We start from the raw sequence: 24,238 nt of genomic DNA, 5'->3' as shown, positions 1-24,238 counted from the left end.
CACTCGTTTCGAATTTCCTCTTTTCCGCACTTGTATCGTAAATAACTATTTTAATACAGTTGCTCAAAAAGTGCTACTTTGCGTAACTGTTTAGCGTGCGGAAAGTTGGTTTTCGCGAACTAATCACTTTTCCAATTTTTTTATACTTGTTCCAATTCATGACTACTTATTGATGCGTGTTAATATTAGTTTCCTTTAAACGTCGTAATTAACATAAAAACCTACTGTTAATGTAAGAATACGAAAAATATAATTATGTCTCGGTACTCGTGAAGTAATGACATACTTTCCACACTATCATCGAAATGTGCTATTTTCACCTAAGATGCAATTAATGCAATACAATGTTTATTATTTCGTGATAAGTATAAGCTATAAGTACTTTACAAGAGAGGATTTGCGATAATTGAGTCCCGTTATTTGATGTCGCATAGTAAATACTTATAGGGTAGATAAACTAGATAATAGAGTTATAAAGAAATTAAATACTAAATCGGTCCAAAGGCCTGTGTTAAGATGTATTTACTTACAGATATGTTATAATCATAAGCTAAATATGTAAATGCAACCAATCAAGAACAGTTCACTCTGTGTAGGTGGGTAAATTTTTGAAGAGGGTGTTTTTTCGACATTTGTATGGCAATTTTTTATTTTTGAAAAATCTGATTTATAATCTTCGTTTTAGAAAGGGCTCTTAACCTTAACACAAAAAATATACTGTAGGAGGCACCTCTGTACTTTTTATAGTTAGCTGGATATGGACGTTTAAAGATCGACATTTGTATGACACTATTTAGCCATTTGTAAGGCGTTTTTGACATGTATATGGCATTTTTTCGACATTATATGGCAGTATCAACATGTATATGCCACTATTTATTATTTTTGTTGCATTTATAAGACCCTGACGACATATGTATAACACCTTCTCGACATCTGTATGGCACTATGTCGACATTTGTATGCCACAATCGACATTTATATGGTCAAAATAGCCGTATAAATGTCGCCATACAAATGTCGCGACATGTCGCCAATAATATTTTTTAGCGATATTTCCTACACAATACAACAGATTCACTTATTTATTATACTATATATTTTAACACTATATTTGCAACTATTATTAAAAAAGAAATATTTTTATTCCAACTATGTACCAACGTATTCAGCGTCCATACAAATGTCGTTGTAGTCGTACCAAAATATATCGGAAGAGATTTTTATCTGTTTTTAAATAAATTAAACTGTTTCCGGGTTTACATTTGACGTCAATCGATGCCCAACTAATCGCACTATTGCGTTGTAAATTTAATCTAACCGTTATTCAATAGACAAATAAGATTATAGGGGGTATATTTAAGTTATAACAAAACAGGTGCCGCGCGGGACAGCGATAAAAAGGCTTCCCTTGTTTTATTAAATAACGCATTAATTTATCAATATGATTAAATCAATTCTCTAGAAAGTGCTCTTTATAGAAATACAAAGTTGTTTATAATACATTGCCTACATCCAAAGTTATGATTTTTTTTATTGCGCGATGCCGCCACTGGGACAGGCGAAAAACGGCAAAGTTCGCCGGTTTTGGAACTTCAAATGCGATTTTGTCAGGACCAAATAATATTTTTGGTACAGTTGTGCATGATTTTTAAAGCTTATATAATACACTGAATGAAAATATATACATACCCAGTCTTTTAGTCCTATGGACTTCGAGTTTTAGCCGTGGGACAGCAAAAAATGCCTATTTGAAAATTGACCCAGGTACCTAATTAGGTACTAACATAACCTAACAAATCGAATAGTATGATAGTATAGGAAGTTTTCCTTATAAGTAGTTAATATTTATTTTAGTAAATGCAATCCTATAAAATTCATGATATATTTTTGAAGTGAAAAATTCTTTAGCGGCGCTGTGCACTTAAGACGTAAGACGCTTCGTAAAACGGACATGTGACCTGATCGAAAAACAACAACAACAACTACAACAATGTCATTGAGTTTTCACTTCTGCCGGCATTCCCGGAGTGCAACCCGTTGTTTTTTTACTACATACTTACCTAATAAACATGCGGTTATTGACGTTTTTTATCAGTGTTTAAATCTTGATTAATGTACCTGTTTTTTCCGGTTACTGTTGAAGTTATTAGCATTTATTTAACGGCCTTAGTGCCAACATCTGACTGTCAAATGTTAAAGCTATACCTAAGTTATAACTTATACCTCCCCTATAGGTATTGAAGTGGATTATGTATTATGTTGAAGTTATATAGGTAATATATAACTAATCTTCACAACGCTTTCCAGATGAAATCAAACAGCTGTTCAACCAAATTGAGCCAGAGATCGCCTTTTGCCAGCAGTCTTCATACCAGGACTACAGAAGAGCGGTGGAGGAGCTGGGCTTGGATACGAGGATAGTCACGTTTGATGGCAGCGGGAACACGATGGCCGAATTAATACAACAGTATGCCAGCGACCAATCTATAGATGATTTTCAGTAAGTGCCATTGTTTAAGACAACAGGCGGCCTAGCCAAGGTGACAATGGCTTGCCCTTCGTCATCGAAACGCTTTGTGGCTCTCTATAACTCTTCCATAAACCGTCTTGACAATTTCAGACTGTTCACAGTTCACCTTCTAAAATGATAAGCATAGTGCTTATCATTATTATGATAGCAACGACGTAAAGGCCTAAAATGGTCAGAAGGTTGCTGTCACTACCTACGTCTTGACAAATAACAAATTAACACAATTTCAGACTGTTCACAGTTCACCTTCTAAAATGATACGCATAATGCTTATCATTATTATGATAGCAACGAAGTAAAGGCCTAAAATGGTCAGAAGGTTGCTGTTACTACCTAAGTACGTCTTGACAAATAACAAATTATATAACACATTTCAGATCTGTTCACCAGTTCACCTTCTAAAACAGAACTTGGATTTAAATGAAAAACATGCAACTGAGCATGACTCGACACTTGTATCATTTATCTATGATTGCGTCACTATCACAAATATGCCGTGTATGGCAATAAACTATTATTAATAATGTTTATGTACTTTTCAACTTAATTGGTCCAATAGTTTCGAAGCAAATTGGCGACAGACGGACAGACAGACGCACGAGTGGTCCGATAAGGGTTCCGTTTTATTCTTTTTGAGGTACGGAACCCTAAAAATGACGTTTATGGTGGCGATGCCACACTTTGCCACTGCCAAGTCGCTGCAGGCTAAACTATACCGAACTCATGTTATTTTTTAGGGTAGCTGACTTCGACACGGATAAAGTGTTCGCGTTTGTAGTCGCCACTAGTGGGTCCACTGGGTACCCTAAAGTTGCAGCCATAAAGCATCACCCCATCATCAAGGTCATCAAAATGTATGCAGCGGTACACACTTCAAAGTAAGATCCCAAACAACTTGTGTGCAGACTTATAGCATAGAGAATTTACTATAGACGCGTATTGTCAAAATCAATTTTGTAGTCACAGTAAAACTGCCATCTTTCGTCACATGATTAAAACTTTTAGAACGCCATTTGACTTTGATCCTTATTATTTCACTGATATGTGTTAAATTTGTTAAATACCTATCAAAAAGTCGCAATCTACTCGAGTATAGGCCAAAGGTACTGTACGGTTACCGATCAGTTTGTCACTGACATAAACGCCGTCGAGAACGTAATTTACTTTCTATATATCCCGTTTGCACTAATATGCGAGTGCGAGCGAGATGTATAGAAAGTAAATTACGTTCTCGACGGCGTTTATGTCAGTGACAAACTGATGGTAACCGTACTGATATCGGTATCGATACTGAGCCCGCTTTTGTTCATTATACACCGTGTTTTTATTGAATTCCGTTAACTTCGGGGTATGGTTAAGTATGTTTAAGAGAACTAATTGGCATAGTTAATCTTTCAAAAAAAAAATTTTTTTGCTTTTTTTAAAAAAATATTTACGTTTAAAAAGTAATTAAATGTAGCATATAGCGTAGTTGTAATACGGGCATTACATTTAACTCAACCAAACAATTGAAATCTTTGACATATCAATGTCATTTCGAATATCGATCGACCGAGATTGTAATCAAGTTTAGTAGCAAATGTATTAACTCATTCTAAACACTAATTAATATGTAAACCGGCCCTAAGGCAACTGTACACGCTTGTAGAGGCCTTATAGGAAAAAAATAAATTATTGATTATCTCCGAAATGGAGTTAATTAGAACATTGGTGTCTTTGAGAAAGTTACTTAATTTAAGCTCAGGAATGCACCCTTGAAATTAACGGAAATAAAAAAAAACACGGTGTATTTACGGCGGATATGGTAAAAGTTTTAAAGTATACTAAAGTCCACCTACTTATACGCAGATGATACTCAAGTCTATAAATCATTCCATGCCAAAAATGCTGTACAGGCTTTAAGAGTAAACAACAATGATTTGAAAGCCGTGTCGGAATGGTCACAAAAAAATAATCTTGTTTTGAACTCAGCTAAAACAAAATACATGTTAATGGGCACCAAAAAACAGGTTGAATATGTTGCTAACCAAAGCTTGCACCTAAAAATAAATAATGATATTATTGAGAGGGTAAACAAGGCTCGCAATTTAGGTTTGATCATGGACGAAGAACAGCGATACGTCGATCATATAAACATGAAGATAAAGAACGCGTTTTATAAACTAAAAGTCCTTTACAATATAAGGAAATATTTGTCCTACAAAATAAGAATAATTCTCACTGAACTTTTGGTTTTATCCCCGTTTAACTACTGCGACACTGTATATGGACCAAGGTTGTACCAATATACCAAGAAAGCAATTCAAAGAGTTCAGAACGCATGTATTCGGTTCTGTGTTGACGTACCAAAAAGAGCTCATATCTCCCCAATATTGGCTGAAAGAAAAATTCTAAATATGGAATCTAGAAGGGAGCTTCACATGGCTTGCCTTACACATAAAGTAGCATACACCAAAATACCTATTTACCTATTTCAAAAATTATCCTTTTATACTGAAACTCGTCGACCTAAAAGAAATACAATGAAGATGAAGTTAATAATCCCGAGATATAAATCTGCAGGATTTAAGGGAAGTTTCAGGTACGCCGCTTCAAAAATCTGGAATAATTTACCACCTCCAATTAGGCTGAAAACCTGCTTGCTGACCTTTAAAAAACAATGCAAAATATTATTATTTAACAAACAGGCTGAAGCGGCGAACCTAAGATAAATAAAAAATAAGTATATATCTGACTAAATCACCTGGTTAAAGTACTATATTTTCCACTCTTTAGTTCACTTTTAATTTAATTTAATATATTATGTATTATGTAGATGTTAAAACGCGGTTTACATATATATAATTGATTTGTGGAGGTGCGAAGGGAATCTGGTTCTGGCTGAAAAACAGCGCTAAAGTGTCACCCATGTGGGCGGGCATTTTCAGCATCATGCTGACGCCAAAACCGTTTGCCACATTATTTAGAATAATTATAACTTATACTTAATATTATTATAATAGTTAGTTTAAGTTAGTTTAGTTTATATTTTGTACTTCCTTGTGGCAATAAAGCATTTTCATTTCATTTCATTTCATTTCATTTCATTTCATTTCATTTCATTTCATTTCATTTCAAGGTATGGCGTCATCGGTCGGAAAGATGAGAGAATCAAAAAGATTTACAGTGACTGCAAAATTTACTTTGACAATACGCGTCTATTTAAATTCTCTTCAAATCTTTTCGCTTATAACGAAACACATTAATAACGTTAATAACGTTGATTTTCAGAATTTTAAGGACTGCTCTGAATTTGTCAGCCGTGCAGTGGCTGTCAGCCTACTTCAATGCCATTTGCATGCCCGCACAGAACCAGATCAAGGTCCAGACTTCGGCGCCTGCTACTGCAGAACATGTTATTGACATTATCAATAAATATAAGGTACTTACTTTATATTCCCCATGACTTCATGGGGAAAGCCGGTAAAAACTAGACTCTAGTAAGTACCTACAACTTCTGTAGTATTGCAAACATGTTGCAAATGTCCATGGGCGACGGTGATAGCTTACCATCAGGCGATTTGTCTGCTCGTTTGCCTCAAGAGAAACAATATATGTATATATATACATTTTTCTTTCCCTCTTAGCACAAAGTACCTAATACCGTAAACTCAGATTAACTATTACAGTCCTATTTAAAGACTTATGGTCCAGTTTTTAACGTTGGTTATTAAACGAGCCTTTTTGATTTAGTACTCGTTACATTTATTTTGGAGCTTAGATATTGTACTAATGCTTTTTCTACATTTGATACTCAACATTTGGGCCATAGTTTGTAAGTTGCGGACTAAAGTTACCTAAGTTTACGGCAGGGATGTTGCGAGTATTCGCATCCGCATCTGCAACCGCGGATGTGAGCCTTTAAATATTCGCATCCGCATGATGTCAAAAAAATCTGCATCCGCAACATCCCTGGGTAACGGTAACGGATGTTTATCGTAAATTTTTTTCGTGGTTCCAGCCAATAGTGTTGATGAGTACGCCTTCGATCCTGCACCGCATCCTGCAGCACGAGAAACGCTGTGACCTGACCTGCTTTGACACCATCGTCCTCGGTGGAGCTTGTATTCAGAAAGACCTCCTCGTCGATCTAAAGGTATTTAGTTTTTTACCTCTCTTGGTCAATACAATGCAATTTACTTATACATATTATAACGTGCTAGTCAGTAAATAGTAATCCATTAAGAATGACTCACGTTAGAACGGCCCGGGTCCGGGTCGAGGCTTCCGATTCCGAAGCCTCGTTTTCTATGATGGGTTATCGGTGATCACTTGATGCTTTCTATGAAAACTGAAGTGTCCGACGCCACGGCCCAGACCCGGACTGTACTACCTACATGCGTATTTTCCGTATACACAGTTAATGTTCCCACCCTCTCGCCTAGAACATAAATAATAACAAACCACCACCAAAAGTACAAAACTCGACACGTGGTTTGAAAGCTGAAAATTTTGATAGTCTGGCACCTAGCGGGAGTAGGGGGTAGCTAATAGCAGCTACTGATTTGCAGGCAGCCCTTCGTCCAGATGCGGTAGTGATAGAGGCATACGGGCAGACAGAGTGCGTGGGCCCCGTGCTGCGACCGGCGCCCGAGGGTCCGCTCGGGAACTGCGGCGTCGAAACACCCCTTAATAAAGTCAAGGTAATACAATAACTATAGAGGCGGGATATTATTGTCTCACTCATGTTTTACAGGGAGGTTGAATTCGGCGAGCCAAATTGGCGTTTGGGTCCGCACGTCCTGATTCGATCGGGCAATTTAATCAGATTGGCGAAAAATTTACTAATCTGGATACGCCTTTATAAAACCGTTCACATTCAAACAGACAATCATGTAAAAAAATACTATTTTAATTTTCTTTATGTTTATTCCGAGCTAGTAGATCCGGTTACAGGAGAAACAATAACGGAACCCAACGTTCCCGGAGAGCTCTGGACCATGGGACCCCGGTTCACTGTAAGTAGAAACATTTTAGGCTTCATTAGCACGATCGCTTTTTCAACGCGCGTTAAAAAAGCGCTTGTATCCAAAGGTACAGTTCCATAGTATTGGACGTATGGACATGGATGCTAATTTTTGAAATATGAGCGATAGAAATTGGGAGCCTAGTGGTATCGATCACTCGTTTTCAATTCTATTAGTATCTAAATGCCTAATAACTCTAATAAGAGATATTATTGAACAAAATATACTAAATCGAGCTGTCGAAATTAACAAATCGGCACCGATGAGGCGATGATGTATTGCATAATTTGTTGGGATTTTCCAGGAGTATTATAAGAACCCGGAAGAGACAGCAAAGGCGATAACGCCGGACGGCTGGTACAAGACGGGCGACCTGCTGCGGAGAGACGAGAACGGATTTTTCTTCTTCGTGGAGAGATTGAAGATGCTCATCAAGTTCCGCTCTTACCATGTAAGATTCAAAGTTAAAGCACGTTAAAGTGATCTTATTACTAGTGACCGATCGAAGTTTCGGTTACGGCAGGTTTCGGCATCAAAATGATGATAGTTATTTGTTTTACAAGGGGGCAAAGTTGTTGTTTAACCGCTCGTGCTAATATTGATAAGATAACCGAGTAAGCGAAAGATTCCGAAATTGAACCACGAGCGTAGCGAGTGGTTCGAATAATGGAATCTTGAGCGTCGAGGGTTAAACAAATTTTGCCCCCGAGTGAAACACAAAATTTTTCACCACACCAACCCGAAGCAAATATTAAATGTAAAATATCAAACTAAATCAAACCAAATCAAATTCAAATGAATGTTATTAAATATTTCTCATCCAAAATCATCATTTAAAAGTCAATTCTACCAGCAAACATAAGAAAACAACTCAAAATTTGCATTTGATTACTTTGCCTCACATGTGAATTACTGATAGCAATGCAACTTTGCTATCCGTTTTTGAAGTGCAAAGTAAGCCTTTACGAGCTGGTGTGGTGAAAAATTCTGGACATGGTTCGATTCTAACCTCGTAAGACCCATCAAGCCAATGTTTGCGCTTTGAATTTGGAACTTTCTTTTATTTCTATAAGAGTTCATATGAATCATCTATATAGATAGATGAATATTGTCAAAGTAAATTCTTGTAGCTCGAAAAGATGGCACCATAGCTTTGAGCTATCCTGGAGTAGATGGCCATACTTTTTGACATTTAACAAACTTAACACATATCAGTGAAGAATCAAACTTAAGTGGCGTTCTAAAAGTTTGAATCATTTGTGTCGAAAGATGGCAGTAAATGTACTGACTACATAATTTACTTTGACAATATTTCTCTATTTCAAATTTTGACGCAGCTATTGTTCTCAACCAATGTTTTTTCTCCGAAACCAAAAAAAAATTAACACAGGTCGTCCCTATGGAATTAGAAGAGGTGATACAGAAGCACGATGGCGTCCTGGAGGCGTGTGTGACCAGCATCGACCACCCCGTGGACGGAGAGTGGCCTGTCGCGGTGGTCGTGAGGAAACCCGGAGCCACAGTCACTGCTCAGGAGATCCAGGACCTGGTAGCAAGTGAGTATACCCACGAATTCCCGGCCTAGCCAAGGTGACAATCGTTGACAGAGAACGCGAATATAAACTAGAGTCTGCGACCAATAGTGCCCGTTATGCGAACTCGTCCAACAATCGCGCACGTGATGCGAACTCATCGACTAATCGCGTTGCAGAGGTTTCACACCGCTGTACCGGCTCCAGTCATGCCTCATTATTATTGCCCGTAAAGCCAGTCCCTAGATATCTATGTCAATGCTAGAGTCAGACCAAGAAAATTCTGCATAGATTTTGAGAGCACACGCAGTGCAAGTGTGTTATTTAGGATTTAGTTAGACGTCATAATTTTATAGAAGTTTGTAATAATGTGGTGTCAAAACTTCTGCAGACTTTTCTTGGTCTAGAGATGTATTTATGTGCCGTTGAACTTTTATAACCTGTTGATTATGTGCTGAGCTTTATTTTCTTTGTAACAGGTAAACTGTCGGAGCACAAGCGACTGCGCGGGGGCGTGGTATTCACGAACGAGCTGCCGATGACGTCCAACGGCAAAGTTGCCCGGGCCAAAGTAAAACAGCTGGCCAGGGAGGCGCAACAGATATGAATTTACTTCGCAGTCTTCACATTTATTCAGAGAGAGAAGATTGGAGGAGGCCTTTGCCGAAGGGCAAGCAGACAAAGAATACAAAAGATGGGAGATAATAGAGAGATAATACAGGTTTATACCTAGTTCAGACTCCAGTCTCTCACAAAGGATCACAACGTCATCTCGAATTTAAATTTTGTTATCATACTGTGAAATTGTTACAAATCCTTTGTGAGCTGATAAATAAACATTTTTTTTTTAATGTTCTTTGTTCTGTAAATAAAGGCTATTTTATTTTATTTTATTTTTTTATTTTCTTCACACTAGACGCGGATTCGCCGCTGCGGTGGGCAAGTTGGACATCGTTATGGATTGGATCAACAAGAGGATATGTCACAACAATCTTAAGGGTTACACCAAGAAAATTAAAAACTGGAAATACTGTATTTGTATTCCCTTTCAAATCAATATAAGAAAACGGGAGGACACTACTGTATTGCCACTTTTTAATTTCTACTCTTTTTTGTGTCAGGCTATACTTGTTAAAGCATCCAATAATTTTATTAATGTCTGTTCGGAAAGAAGATAGTCCATAGTCCTAGAATGTATATGGGGCCCAATCAAAGAATACAATACTCACTAGGGCCCAATACATTCTCTCTTTCCGAACAAATTACCGGATCGGCTGGACATTATCATGGCTGTACACTATTAGGTCCCGTCAGCCGTCAATGTCAACCGGCAGTATATTATATCTTATCTGTGACCACTTTCAAATGTGAGGTTATGTTACCTACTTACATAGTTCACCTAGATTTTAATTTAATGAAACTATCCTACTTTAGTGTAATTTCTACATAAGTAAACCTTTAGCTAATAAGATACACATTCTTTCGTAATGCCTTCTTTTTCAAGACTACAAAAAATAGCTATTATTAGCTTGGGCGCCGTTGGAGGCGGCCTGGCGTATTATCAGTTAAATAGTAAACAGGAGAGGAAATACGGCGTGCATAATTCTTGGACTACAAATTATTCTCCAAGTGTGAAATGGGATTCTAACTGGGATCAGTAAGTTTTAACGAACTATACTGATTAGTACTTATTAATAAACTAAGTGTTTCAAAGTTCACTCACCTTTGTAAATTTAGTTGCAGATCTTCAGAATGATGTTGTTTTTAAAAACGGGACCCTATTCCCTGTCCGTCTGTCACCAGTCTGTATCTCATGAACCTTGATGGCTAGACAGTTGTTTTTTTCACAGATGATGTATTTCTGTTGCCACTATAATAAACATAGTCATATTCTCTAGCCACCCAGACGTCAAAACTTGCCAAGAAAAATGCAATTTTGATTTCTCAAAAATAAGATTCAAATTGGAATGGAACAGGAGACCTTTTTATAGGCCTCTGGGCGGCTAGGGGATTAATGTATCACTAATTTTAGCCGGGACCCAAAAGCTATTGTCAAGCCTCCAAAGGCAGGCAAACCAGAAGACGACAACAGATATAATGAGGAACTGGAGAAGGCGAAGAGCAAAGCAGTGCGGCACATATTTATGATCAGGCACGGCCAGTACTTTGTTGACGGAGCTACTGATAAGGAGAGAGTGCTTACAGAATTAGGTAAGATTGTCATCTTAAAAAAGATGTTTGAAAAATATGGTTGTCTGTAAAGTCGGTTTAAGGACAATAATTTTGCATGATATAGGAAAACATTGATGAAAAATTGCATACTTTGGCCGCAACATTACCATGGAGATCTGTCCACAACGTTACCATGGAGATCTGTCCACAACGTTACCATGGAGATCTGTCCACAACATTACCATGGAGGTCTGTCCACAACATGACACTTTTTTGTGCATGCTACCGGTGTTCATCGATTTATAAGATGTTATCACATCATAAAAATTCCTTAAAGACGAACACTCTTTAAGATTTTGAGCTACACATGCCTACATTATTAATAAATTTACTTTGAGGTAAAAAAGTTAATTATTTAACCTAGACACAAAAAATTTAAACCTTTTGTACCCTCTTAAGAGGGTTCTGGTGTAAATTTTCTTTACATATAAATTAGGTCTAATGCTAGGTTAAGCCTTTTATTTTTATATGTTAGATGCCAAGGTCGGGTTTAGGACTTGTTTCTTAGTCTTAACACTTAGCAGTTTCTTCTAAACTATTTTGATGATAATGTGAAAGTCAATGAATTTTCCTATAAAGTTAATTTAAATCCATTTAAGTAAATGATTCCTTACATACACTTTAGTTAAGGTCAATGTAGCTAATTCCGTCATAGGAGCTATTCCGTCCACTAGCTTTTTTCTCCTATAACGAACAGCAGTGATAATTTCGTCGACAGAGCAGCAACGCAATCAATGCGTTTAGTTTCAGCAATCAAAAGCAAAATTGTTTTTTTCCTACGATTGAAAATCATAGAAATATACGCTTGTGGGCGGAATAGCCCCTTGTCGGAACTAGGCACATTGACTTTACTCAAATATTACAAATTACTTTTACAGGCAGGAAACAAGCAGACTTAACGGGGCAACGGTTAGCATGCCTAGACATAAAATGGGACCTTCTAGTCCGTTCTACCATGACACGGGCACAGGAGACAGCCACACTCATTCAGAAACATCTTCCCGCTGACCTGGAGGTGATCAACTGCTCCTTGATCGAAGAGGGTGCTCCGATACCTCCGGAACCCCCAGTTGGCCATTGGAGGCCTGAGCCAAAAGTAAGTTTTTAGGATAGGAAATGTTCTATAAAATAATAAACAGTACTTTATTAAGTCCAACCGTCTGTAAGTGGAGTATGTGTACAGTCGCCATCAGATATATCGGAGCAGCCAAGGTGCTCACAATCATCTGAACAAGCCTCTATTGTCAGGGGTCAGGGCATTAGAGTGCGTGTTCAGATATTGTGAACACCTTGGCCGCTCCGATATATCTGATGGCGACTGTACAAACATAAGAGTTAGAAGCAACGAAAGAGCTTATAGATGGTCTTACCTGATTGACAGACACACAGAGATTGACTCCATTGACCTTATATAAAGACTCATTGTCTCACAAACAAATACGAGTATAATAATAGACGAGTAAGCCAATTAAAAAAGTTTAAAGTGTCACCTTGTAATTGTTACAGGAGCAGAAAACTTGGTTTATAAAAGAACTCAAAAAGATGTTGGTCTGTATCTTTAGGTATTTAAATAAAAGTAAACAAGATCTACCCTCAAATAGCTCCTTAAGCCAGTTGAGGGTAGATGAAAACATTACACCATCAAATAATGTAGGTTAAAGTCAGGTTGTTCAGTGACAAATCCAGGTGGTTTTGTATTTGGTTGGTTAACCGATAAATGTTATAAGTACCCGAAAATGTACAGATTATTTGTTTACTTTTATTTAAATACATAAAGATACAGAGTACACGTACATTTGTTATTTGGCCTGTCAGTAACAATTAGTCCCGTTTCAGTTTTAAACTTATAAGACAAAAAGAGTTCCGTTAGTATGACAAATTTCCAGCATTCATGAAACTTAAGTAATCCTATGAATAAATAATAACAGAAGTTTGCACGTATAGCAGTTCTTCCAGGACGGTGCCCGGATAGAGGCGGGATTCCGCCGCTACTTCCACCGCGCGCCGCCCGACCAGGTGCGGGACTCGTACACTCTCCTAGTGTGCCACGCCAACGTCATACGATACTTCGTGTGCAAGTGAGTGGAGTTATTATAAGTAATAGTAGTCTGCCCGTATAGTAGGATAGAGGCGGGATTCCGCCGCTACTTCCACCGCGCGCCGCCCGACCAGGTGCGGGACTCGTACACTCTCCTAGTGTGCCACGCCAACGTCATACGATACTTCGTGTGCAAGTGAGTGCAGTTATTATAAGTAATAGTAGTTTGTCCGTATAGTGGGATAGAGGTACGCTTCCACCGCGCGCCGCCCGACCAGGTGCGGGACTCGTACACTCTCCTCATGTGTCACGCCAACGTCATACGATACTTCGTGTGCAAGTGAGTGCAGTTATTATAAGTAATAGTAGTCTGCCCGTATAGTAGGATAGAGGCGGGATTCCGCCGCTACTTCCACCGCGCGCCGCCCGACCAGGTGCGGGACTCGTACACTCTCCTAGTGTGCCACGCCAACGTCATACGATACTTCGTGTGCAAGTGAGTGCAGTTATTATAAGTAATAGTAGTTTGTCTGTATAGTGGGATAGAGGTACGCTTCCACCGCGCGCCGCCCGACCAGGTGCGGGACATGTACACTCTCCTCATGTGTCACGCCAACGTCATACGATACTTTGTGTGCAACTTGTGAGTGCAAATATTATTAGCAGTAACAGTGGCTTCCACGTATATTGTTATCGCCACCTAATACAATACTCGCTCTAACTCTTCAAACTTAAACATATATGAAGGATCTTTCTATCTCGAGAGATACTTTCTGCCGCTTAAGTGACTCTTACACATGTGTGCTGTGCCTAGCCAACATCATACAAAACTACTAAGTCCGCGACTCACACTATTATACAGAGATTTTGTATGGTACATCATGGGAGAGACTAAAGCTCACAGACTCCGTTGGTTGGTAGTGGCCCACCTTGAGAGAATGGATGAAGATCGGAACGTGAAAAGAGCATACCTGGGCTATCCAGCTGGAAGACATCCTCTCGGACGCCCCATATATCGCTGATGCAACATGGTGGAGGCGGCCCTGCGCACATAGGTTGGAAATCACGATTTAGGCCGCCAAAAGTCAACTTTCTAAAAGTCGGCTTATCGCAAAACTAATTACTTTTCGAAATACACCACACTATCACGGAATAAATCCCACCCCACCACCACCCTTATCAGTTACGTAGGTTATCTACCAGGTTCTCAAAACTCAGTCATCACATACGTTGCGCACGCGGTTCTTAGCACTCTTATCCGAAGCAAACATTTCTAAGCCAAGATTTATTTTTGTGGAGTTTATTAGTCAGTGAAAGTGATGGATATCGAAAATTCAGATAAGTTTCTATTATTTTCAATTATTTCAAATTAGAAATATTGATTTTATGATATATAAATAACCCACCAAACATGACCCTCCTCTTGATGAAAATTTTATTATTTTTTCATATTCAATTGTGAAAATAGTATACTTCCGGGCCCGTCCCAGTGATATTTTTTATGTCATTCTATAAATCAACTATATATTTACATTTTATGAAAAAATTGGAGGGCACTTTTGGGCACTTTGTAAAATATCGAATTTCAAAAATTTTTTTCGGAAATAGCAAATTATTACGTTTTTTTTTCATTAGCGTTAAAATGTCTTTTCTGTTATTCTAGGTTTAGCAAATGCCTCTGGTTTAAATGCTGTGACTCAGAAATACCTGTCTGATAAGTTAAATGAACAAAATTTTCAGTCAATAACGTAAAATTGGATTTTTTGGAAAATTATCTCCTTATGCACTCAGGTGACGGAGATAAGGAAAAAAATAACATGAAGCATAAATTTTCACATTTTAAATCAGAATTTAGAAAGAGATGGATTAGATCACGTCGCGTTGTGGAAAATTTTCTGATATCTAATGAATCTTGGTTGGAAGGAAACTCCGCCGCTCCGCTCATACGCTCTGGAAACGTCAAAGCTTTATATAAATTTGTTTGAGTGGCATCCGATGACACCGACAATGCACAAAATACTGATCCATGGCAGAAATGAATAGCAATAATACTTAGTTCCCTTTGGACGATTTTCGGAGGAAGCTACAGAAGCCCGAAACAAACGGTCATATCGTTTAAACTATGCCCGAAAGTTTTCTAGAGAATACTTCAATCTGGACATTTACCATATGTTGCTTCTGACCTCCGATCCGCCTATCAGCAGTACGAGAAAGATAACGAAACCTCGAGTTAAATTATTTCTGCCAGAAACTATGCAGCTATTGATTTCTGCTGAGCCACATAAGGTGAGAGCGGAGAATGATCAATGCTACCCAAGCGATGAGGAGGATTTTTCTTTAAGATATGATGATGATTGAATGTGGCGTGTGTTTTATTTATTTATGTTAATCTTTTTGAGTAAATGTTTCAGTCGTAATAATATTAGATAACAACCTTTGTATATTTGTATTAGTTTCTGTAATACGTATGTTACTCTTATACCTAAATATAATATATATTTATAAATATATGTGTATTTTATTATTTATATATTCAATGGAATAAAAATACATATTTATTTACTATAATATATATCATTAATATATAAAATAATCAAGCGAGGAAGAGCAAAATCAACATTTTTTTGGAAAAAAGGGCCATAAATTTATAAATAATAATTGTAATTATCTAAAAATATGTTTTCTTAGTTCGAAATCGTATATAAAGCGCAAAAATGCAATAAAATATTTTTGGCGGCCTAAATCGTGATTTCCGACCTATGTGCTGCGCGAACTTCGAGTCAACAATTGGCGAGAGGTTGCACAGGACCGAGAAAAGTGGCGCTGTCTTGTGTCGGAGGCCAAGTCTCATTGTGGGTCGCTGTTGTCTCAGGAGTAAGTATTGAATCACTTTTTCTTTTTTCAGAGCGCTCCAATTCCCACCGGAAGCGTGGCTCCGGATATCTCTGAACCACGGCTCCATCACGTGGGTCTCCATCATGCCCAACGGGAACGTGGTGCTGCGCTCGCTCAGCGACACGGGCTTCATGGAGCCCAGGCATGTCACTAGCCGGTAAAATATACTTACTTAAATGTTATTTTTTCTTTTTTATTGTGGGACGCACCACAGATTTGGTCAAATTGTGTTAAACAAATTATAGCCAGCATTCAATGAGTGTAGTATGATACCTTTGGGTGTGGTGCTTTACGCACACTAGTGTCCCATCCCCTCCCCCTGACGCAACCCCCCCTTTTAGCGTGAAATATGTCCCGGTATCAACCTTATTATTTCTTACCTTGACACTTTATTCCTAACTAATACTTTTCTCAAAAAAAAAATCCGTCAAGCGGGACATATTTCATGCTAAAAAGGGGGGGGGGGTTGCGTCAGGGGGAGGGGGATGGAACACTAGTGTGCGTAAAGCAACACACCCAAAGGTAAACTGTATGCCGAATGAGTGTTTCATGCCTTTACGTCAAACGATTAGCAAAATGACGGAATGTTTCTGTAATTTTGCCGTATTTAACCCGTGGAACGTCCTGCGTGTGATACTAACTCAATTTGGGTCGTAACGACTCAGTATCAGACGTGTGTTACTACAGATCAATATGGGTCAAATTGCTTTAAATCAATTTGTTGTATCGTGAGCGTTCGACGGTTTTAACACTTATTTTGTTAAAACTTTTTTTCGCTAATGTATTGAAATAACTTATCACAGGCAGTAAAGGGGAATACAGACTTGTTTTCGCATAATTTCAGGAATTTAAGAGAATAAATTGCATGTGAATGTTTTGGAGGTGATGGGATATAATTTGTAAGTTGTAAAAACTGCCAAACTAATTTAAATTTAGATAGTTGTAGTATATTAGTTATCATTTTTTACTGTTTGACATATTATGATATGGTTATTAATAATTATTTGTAATACATATTTATAAGAAATTTATCTCCGTTAAACCCTATTTTTAATTGATGTATTAAAATGTAGAGACAATTAGGTAATAAAGACTGTTAATCACCATACAAAGTATTAATATTTGATACACATATCTGATGCGCATAAAATAAACACATTCTGTAGAAGAAGACTTACCTGTATGAATCAATGCGCAAAACGACTAAGCGCCATTTGCACCATCCCACTAACCCGGGGTTAACAGGTTAAACCGTTAACCCAGTGTCAAATTGTACTGGCAACCATGGTGACTCCTGGTTTAACCGGTTAACCCTAGGTTAGTAGGATGGTGATGGTGTAAATGACGCTAAGAATGTTAAACATAGCGTAATTTTATTTATATCTCTGATAGTGAGGAACTGTATGGAAAAACAATATCTGTTTATTTATTTGTCTCTATTTACGATAACATAATTTGAAAGTAATTTTAGTCAATTTGTGTAAAAATGTCCTATAATTTAAAAACAAAACAAAAAAAGTCGGGTATCGACCTATATATAATTAAGGGTCCGCAGCAAGCTCGGTTCTCTATACAAACGTAATTACGCTCTCATTTTGAAAAGACTAGCCAGATTGCTCTCAAAATTTGCACTCACAATAGGATAAGGTATATCTATGCTTGTAATTAGTTTTATGTAGCTTCAGATAACATAGTGGGTCATTCCATAATAAACGCTACCAAGGGTTCAAAAATGAAAATTGGTTTAAGAAATCAACACTAACCTATTTCCATAGAAAACATACCAAACCTTCATGTCAGAAAAAATACCCGAAGAAAAAAACCATTTTTACATGTTTTCCATGTACTTGATCGCAACGTTTTAAATGATAGGCGTAAAACTAAATTTATACAGCGATATTGGCAAGACTAATTAAAAAGAAAATAACTGTAAACTGTTACAAATTTCTCGCAGTTATTTCAGGTAAAATATCGTAATTTTATAATTTGTCTTTAAAAATATTAAAAAGCATGGATTAATTGGTTTTTAGAAGAGTATTCTAGACTGTGGTCTCAAAGTAACACCCGAAACGAAAAAGAGATAAAAGTATGTGTAACTTTTCCCGTAATTAACTACAGCCAAACATGTTTTGCCAAAGAAAGGCTATGATGTGAACCTATTCAAATGTGTAATAATTATTGTTTTAGCGTCTGCTTTAGTCGTATGTTTTAAAGTTTGAAGTTGTGTAACACCCGAAACGTGGTGACCGTCCGCCTGTCCGTCCCCGGCTTTTCTTCGTGGTGGTTAGTGCTAGAAAGCTGCAATTTGGCATGGATACAAAAATCAATCATGGCGACAAAGTACAGTGGAACCTGGATAATTGCAATCTCAAGGGACCGGCCAGTTTTTGTCAATTAACCAGGTTTTTCATTTAAGCAGGTCGTGTCAATTAACGAGGTTCAAAAAATCGTTGTGTCAATTATAGAGGTTTTCATTAATAGAGGTTGCATTCTGACAAATTTATTTTATGGAGGTGCAAATAACCATTTAAAGTAGATTTACACGCTTACGTTCTGGGTTTCTGGTCTATATATTGCTTCTGTCTATACTTGCACTTTTACACTACATTAATTACCACTTTATTTTCTTATCATTTGGGTTTAAAAAATTCCCTTGAATTGTAGAAGAAAGTTTTATTAGAATGTAGAAAGCATACTTTGTTTTTTATTGATCAAAACTATTTCACCTACTACAGGCTGTGATAGATACCCAATAACTAAATTAAATTCTGGATGGAGATATAAATAAAATGATCATTGCTATTAAAATATTGTTTCTGCTGTCTACAAATACATTATTTCAATTATAGAGGTAATAAGCAAGACTTGTTTCAATAATAGAGGTAAAAACAAGAGCAAAAATAGCGGATTTTTTTTTGCACAGTGTCAATTATAGAGGTCTTAAGTTGCGATGTGGTCAATTATAGAGGCAAAATTACGAAAAGCACTAAAATCTAAATTGCAATTATAGAGGTTCCACAATTTCAATTATAGAGGCCTTTTGGTCTCAAGGGACCGGGACCGGACTTTTGGTTGCAATTATTGAGGTTTTCCATTTATGCAGGTTCCAATTAACCAGGTTTCACTGTAGTAACACAAAAATTACAAAAAAAATATTTTTTAGGGTAGCTCCAGTACAAAATATTTTTTATTTTTTTTTCGCCTTTAATCCTGTGGTATGGGGTGTCGTTGGATAGATCTTTCAAAATGAATAGGTGTCACCATCAACCATTTTTTGATTAAGTGAATATTTTCGGAAATATTCGAATCGAAAGAAAAATAATTATGATATCTTCGAGAAACAGTTTTTATTGTTAAGATTAATGTATTTAATACTAATTCAGCATCTATTACTTATGATTTTAATCGAATTTATTAAAAAGACAATAATTTCAATAAAATGAGCCATAATTTTGTATAAATCTGTCTTAATTTCGTACTCGTAACACCCGAAACGAACCATGAGTAACACCCGAAACAGGTAATTTATTTTATTAAAATTAAACAAAAAGTGATATTAAGTGTTACTTCAGTGTGTCAGTAGACTATACTAACTATTACTACTTGACATAAATAAAACTGGAGGTTACTTGACAAAATTCGCTAAAATATGCATTTTGGTACTGATGGTCAGAAGGTATAGGCCAATTCGCGTAACGCCCGAAACAGCTACTTTTTAGTGATTCTCTCGTTATTGGTCTTATACTTTAATTATGTGTGTACAGGAAAAGAAAATATTATCAAAGTAGTAGATGAATCAATAGTTATAACCTCGTAGTTCCTGTTACAATATCGATTAAAACCTTATTTTATGAGTTCAAGTGTAACACCCGAAACGGTGGAATGACCCTAGTAAAAAAATACAGCGAATTAAAATTGTTCATAAAAAACTTGTTTATGCTCTATTTAGTTTGTTTTATAAACTAGAGCTAAATTAACTAATTGCAGGTATAGATCAAATCGTCAGGTGACAAGCAAAAGTCACTAATTACTAAAAAAACATTAAACAAAAATCGACCTTCTTTCAGTACTAATATGGTTCACTATGGCTATGAACTTGTGGTGGTACTTAGTGACTTTTGCTTGTCATCCGACGAAATTATATATGCAAAGGTTCATTACAATCCAACGTAAATAGTTTTAAAAAGAGGATGAAACTCCGTTTGTATGTGAAATTCGGCCGAGCTTGCTGCGGACTCTTAAGTATCTTATTTATCTTATTGTACAATTGTATAATATATGTAACCTCAAGTTCAGTAATGTAAAGCAGTGCCTATAGTCGGCCGAAATATCTAGCGGGCTTCCTGTTATAACCCTTATAATATATTATAATTTATAACTTATATTTTACATATGCTATCAATTTTTTTTAAATATTTAACTCAATAACATGCCTTATAAATACCGTAGAGTAGACGAAGGAATGAAAAAATCAAAAATGTGCGATATGTTATGTATGTAGTTAGAGTTCTGACTGCTGATCCAAATGGCGTTGCATGTTGTCGTAAAAAACCGTCATCAGTAGGGCTATAAAATGGTCGGTTTTTTATCTTCTGTCAGCTTATTATCAAGGACGTCAGTGCGAAAGTGACGCATGACATGACATGACAAGTGACATTAAAATCGACTTTTCACATCCCTAAAAAAACACACAATACGTTTTTACGCACACATACACAACCTGGGTCTACCTAAAATGGGGACACCTGGATGTGAAGTCCATCTTGTCAACAGTATGGTTGTCCTATTTTGACAAACGGCATTTTTAAAGAGCGAGGAGAGAGAAATGATACTAGTTGCTGCGCCGTCAAAGAGAACAGAAAACGTTGGGGCCTTGGTAGCTACTGATAAAATCTATGTTTTTTGAGAAAAAAAAAACAAGTAACAAACTTGCTTGTTAATAAGGATGATTTTAAATAAAATAATTGTAATAAATAAATACTCGTACACGTATTGACATTCTATATTCTAGTTATATAGCCAATATAGCGATACATGTTGCCTACACTGATGACGAATTTTACATTGAAATCATTACTACCCATTCTTTCAAGAAGTACTAGGGATCATAAATATATAAAATATTATCTTAATAACATCATCTTTTGTTTTGTTACCCATGTATATACCTAGTGATATTTTTAGTATCTACATAAGTATATATTTTATAATTTACTAAAATAAGTGCCAAGGATAAATGCCATGTAACTTTGTGTTATATAACTTTATATAATTATGGGTATACAATATACAAATTGAGGTTTTTATTTATTTAATACCATAAACCTAATTGATATCGAACTTACAATCAAAAGTAACCTAAAATTAAAAGCTAATTGAGTTATCCTGTTTAAATTCTAACGTAATATGTATTTCTATACATTAGTTCTCCAGAGTTTTTGTTCACATGTTATTATGTTTTTGTATTTTTTAAATCATAAAGTAATTTGTAATAATTGGACATCAACAGAAATTCATTCTTGCGAGACGCGACGAAGAATATCTTAGAAGACTAGTTAAAAATCAACCCAAAATACGTCTGAACATAGCCTCGAATGATGGTCTAATGCGTTTGGGTCTTGTACGTGCAGGAACACAAAAGTTGCCTCCTCTGTTACCGAAAATTTAGGCTCATGGAGCCTAATTTGTGGTTGTGACTCATAAGTGCTTGTTGCTACTACAGCTTGGCAAAAAAGAGTAGATATTAATAAGTTTTTGACAAAAATTTCATTTTTGGTACAAGCTTTTATCGCTGACTGTACTTTTCTTTTCACAGGCAACTAATGCTCATCGAGACAATTCTAAAAACCCCAAACACAACTAGGTTTCGTTGTTTTATCACAGAGTTCCTATGGCCACCTCCGGTCTCCATCATCAGATCAGCTTGATGACACCATAATATTGCATTGTCACCCGACTTACGTATGTATGCAAAATTTCAGCTCAATCAGGATCCGGCAAGTGCATCAAATTTAACTTGTAAGATTTGATTACCGACCGACAGACAACGGTCAGGTGAAAGTAAATAAAAGCTTGTAAAAAGTGGCAACACTGTAATATCGTCCCGTTTTCTTATATAAATTGGTTTGAAAGGGACGTCACTACAGTGTTGCTACTTTTTAATTTCTACTCTTTTTTCCCAAGCTGTACTTACATGAATTATTTGAATGTTATTGTCTAAAACCGTCCCGACGTTGCTTTGGGCTTCGACAAAATTTTTGTCGTTTTTTGACCAAATTTTTAAACTTTGTGGGGGCAGATAATTTATGATTTTCCATTGTTAGAAAATGGCATAAAAATGGCATCTTTAAACCTGCATGTAAACGTTTTGAGAAATGTACTAGATTGTTATGTAAAATATTTCACCGTCATGTCTTTTAAAAAAATTGTTCGCGATCTCCTTGCTCCTAGAGATACAAATCATATCTAGTAACTAACTAACCCGTTAGTACCTATATACTACATATAATAAGTCATTGTAATCGCTTTCAGTCATTTGCGTTGAAAAGGATCATTGTTATTGTGACAAAAGAGATATTAAAGTACAAAATGTAATCCAATTAAATTGATTTATTTAAAACACAACAATGGCCCATAATGGTTAGTAACAATTAAAAATAAAAACTAAGTGTTAGTGGAACAAAAGCAGAAAGCGACAAACACAGATAGCAGTAACAATAATAATATCTATTAATATCTACCGTAAATCGTTGGTTTTTAAGTATACCTACCAGTTTCTTTTATACCTACCGATTCCGTGCTGACATTTTCATATAATATACCTAATAATATAAGGTACCTAAAGCTAACCAAGGTATTTAATTATTACTTACCCATGTTGCTGCCACTTAAGTTCATTAAAAATTGGTTTTAAATTGATTTCAGTACAAATCTTGAACACTGCCAATTTCACACCAGTTATGTGTATAGTCGATGCTAAAGTTATGTTTACATTTTTCGTCTTATAAGGGAGTAAGGTGCAAACATGTCTTCGTCGTCGACTGTACCTAGAGTCGTAGTCAAAAGTAAAAAATACCTAGTCAATAAGTAAGTACGTAAAATGTTACATTTGTCGTTAATATCGAGTCGAACAATGAAAATGCTAACCACTATTGTTAATAATGTTTTCACCACACCAGCTCGGAAAGGCTTACTTTGCACTTCAAAAACTGATAGCAAAGTTGCATCTTATTCACATGTGAGGCAAAGTAATCAAATGCAAATTTTGAATTGTTTTTCTTATGTTTGCTGGTAGAATTGACTTTTATATGATGATTTTGGATGATAAATATTTAATAACATTCATTTGGATTTGATTTTGTTTGATATTTTTCATTTAATATTTGTTTCGGGTTGGTGTGGTGAAAAATTTTGTGTTTTACTCGGGGGCAAATTTTGTTTAAAAACCTTTTCGTGCTTTGAAACCCTCGCCACACTCAAGATTTCATTTTTCAATTTTGGAATCTTTCGCTTGCTCGGGTATCAATACTAGCATAAGCGGTTAAACAATAACTTTGCCCCCATGTAAAACAAATAACTATTAAAGTTCATTGAAGCGCGTTGTTTTTCATTTAAAATGATGAAGTAAGCTATCCCAAGTTGTAATTTAGCCGAAATACCTCGATGTAAAGTGTAGGTAGGTTAGCTGTAAGTACCTATTGTATGTATGAATCATTGTAGTGTAAATATTTTGATAAATTAATAAAAAACAATGAAATATGCAAAATGTCTTTCCTTTAATTATATTATTATAGTTTCATCCACTAAGTCACACCTTTGGACTTTGGTAGTTTCGTATACGTACAATGCGTACCAAAAATGCTACAAAACAAATGCTATTATATAAATGGGAAAGTATAGATACCTTTTAACGATCCTAATTTCTTTGTAGATAACAAGTGCCACATAGTTAACTCATTCGGTGCTAATCATTTCGCCTACCCTCCTAATAAAAGCCAACCTA

General features: G+C 36.3%; 2 protein-coding genes across 5 annotated transcripts in view; both read left to right on the top strand.

The window, feature by feature from the left end:
- Positions 1 to 9,964, top strand: part of LOC134674749 (uncharacterized) — a 35,906-nt gene extending 25,942 nt beyond the window's left edge. Inside the window, exons 3-11 of one of the 4 annotated variants that reach the window (XM_063532880.1) lie at positions 2,311 to 2,503; positions 3,271 to 3,411; positions 5,804 to 5,954; positions 6,534 to 6,668; positions 7,084 to 7,215; positions 7,450 to 7,530; positions 7,844 to 7,990; positions 8,930 to 9,095; positions 9,551 to 9,964. In XM_063532880.1, the coding sequence (XP_063388950.1) occupies positions 2,311 to 2,503; positions 3,271 to 3,411; positions 5,804 to 5,954; positions 6,534 to 6,668; positions 7,084 to 7,215; positions 7,450 to 7,530; positions 7,844 to 7,990; positions 8,930 to 9,095; positions 9,551 to 9,678 (1,274 nt within the window). In that variant the 3' untranslated portion in view covers positions 9,679 to 9,964. The remainder of the gene's footprint in view (positions 1 to 2,310; positions 2,504 to 3,270; positions 3,412 to 5,803; positions 5,955 to 6,533; positions 6,669 to 7,083; positions 7,216 to 7,449; positions 7,531 to 7,843; positions 7,991 to 8,929; positions 9,096 to 9,550) is intronic. The other 3 variants (XM_063532876.1, XM_063532881.1, XM_063532879.1) reach the window with 3 other exon arrangements.
- A 474-nt stretch (positions 9,965 to 10,438) lies between these two features.
- On the top strand, positions 10,439 to 23,990 carry LOC134674416 (serine/threonine-protein phosphatase Pgam5, mitochondrial). Its single transcript, XM_063532479.1, has 6 exons — positions 10,439 to 10,728; positions 11,104 to 11,282; positions 12,182 to 12,399; positions 13,251 to 13,381; positions 16,247 to 16,393; positions 21,746 to 23,990. The coding sequence occupies exons 1-6, from the start codon at positions 10,559 to 10,561 to the stop codon at positions 21,789 to 21,791; spliced, it is 891 nt and encodes a 296-aa protein (XP_063388549.1). The 5' UTR covers positions 10,439 to 10,558; the 3' UTR covers positions 21,792 to 23,990.
- Positions 23,991 to 24,238: the final 248 nt, after the last annotated feature.

Source organism: Cydia fagiglandana, chromosome 20 (genome assembly GCF_963556715.1).
Source record: "Cydia fagiglandana chromosome 20, ilCydFagi1.1, whole genome shotgun sequence".
NCBI classification, from domain to species: domain Eukaryota; kingdom Metazoa; phylum Arthropoda; class Insecta; order Lepidoptera; family Tortricidae; genus Cydia; species Cydia fagiglandana.
This window is presented reverse-complemented; position numbering and strand designations above follow the sequence as displayed.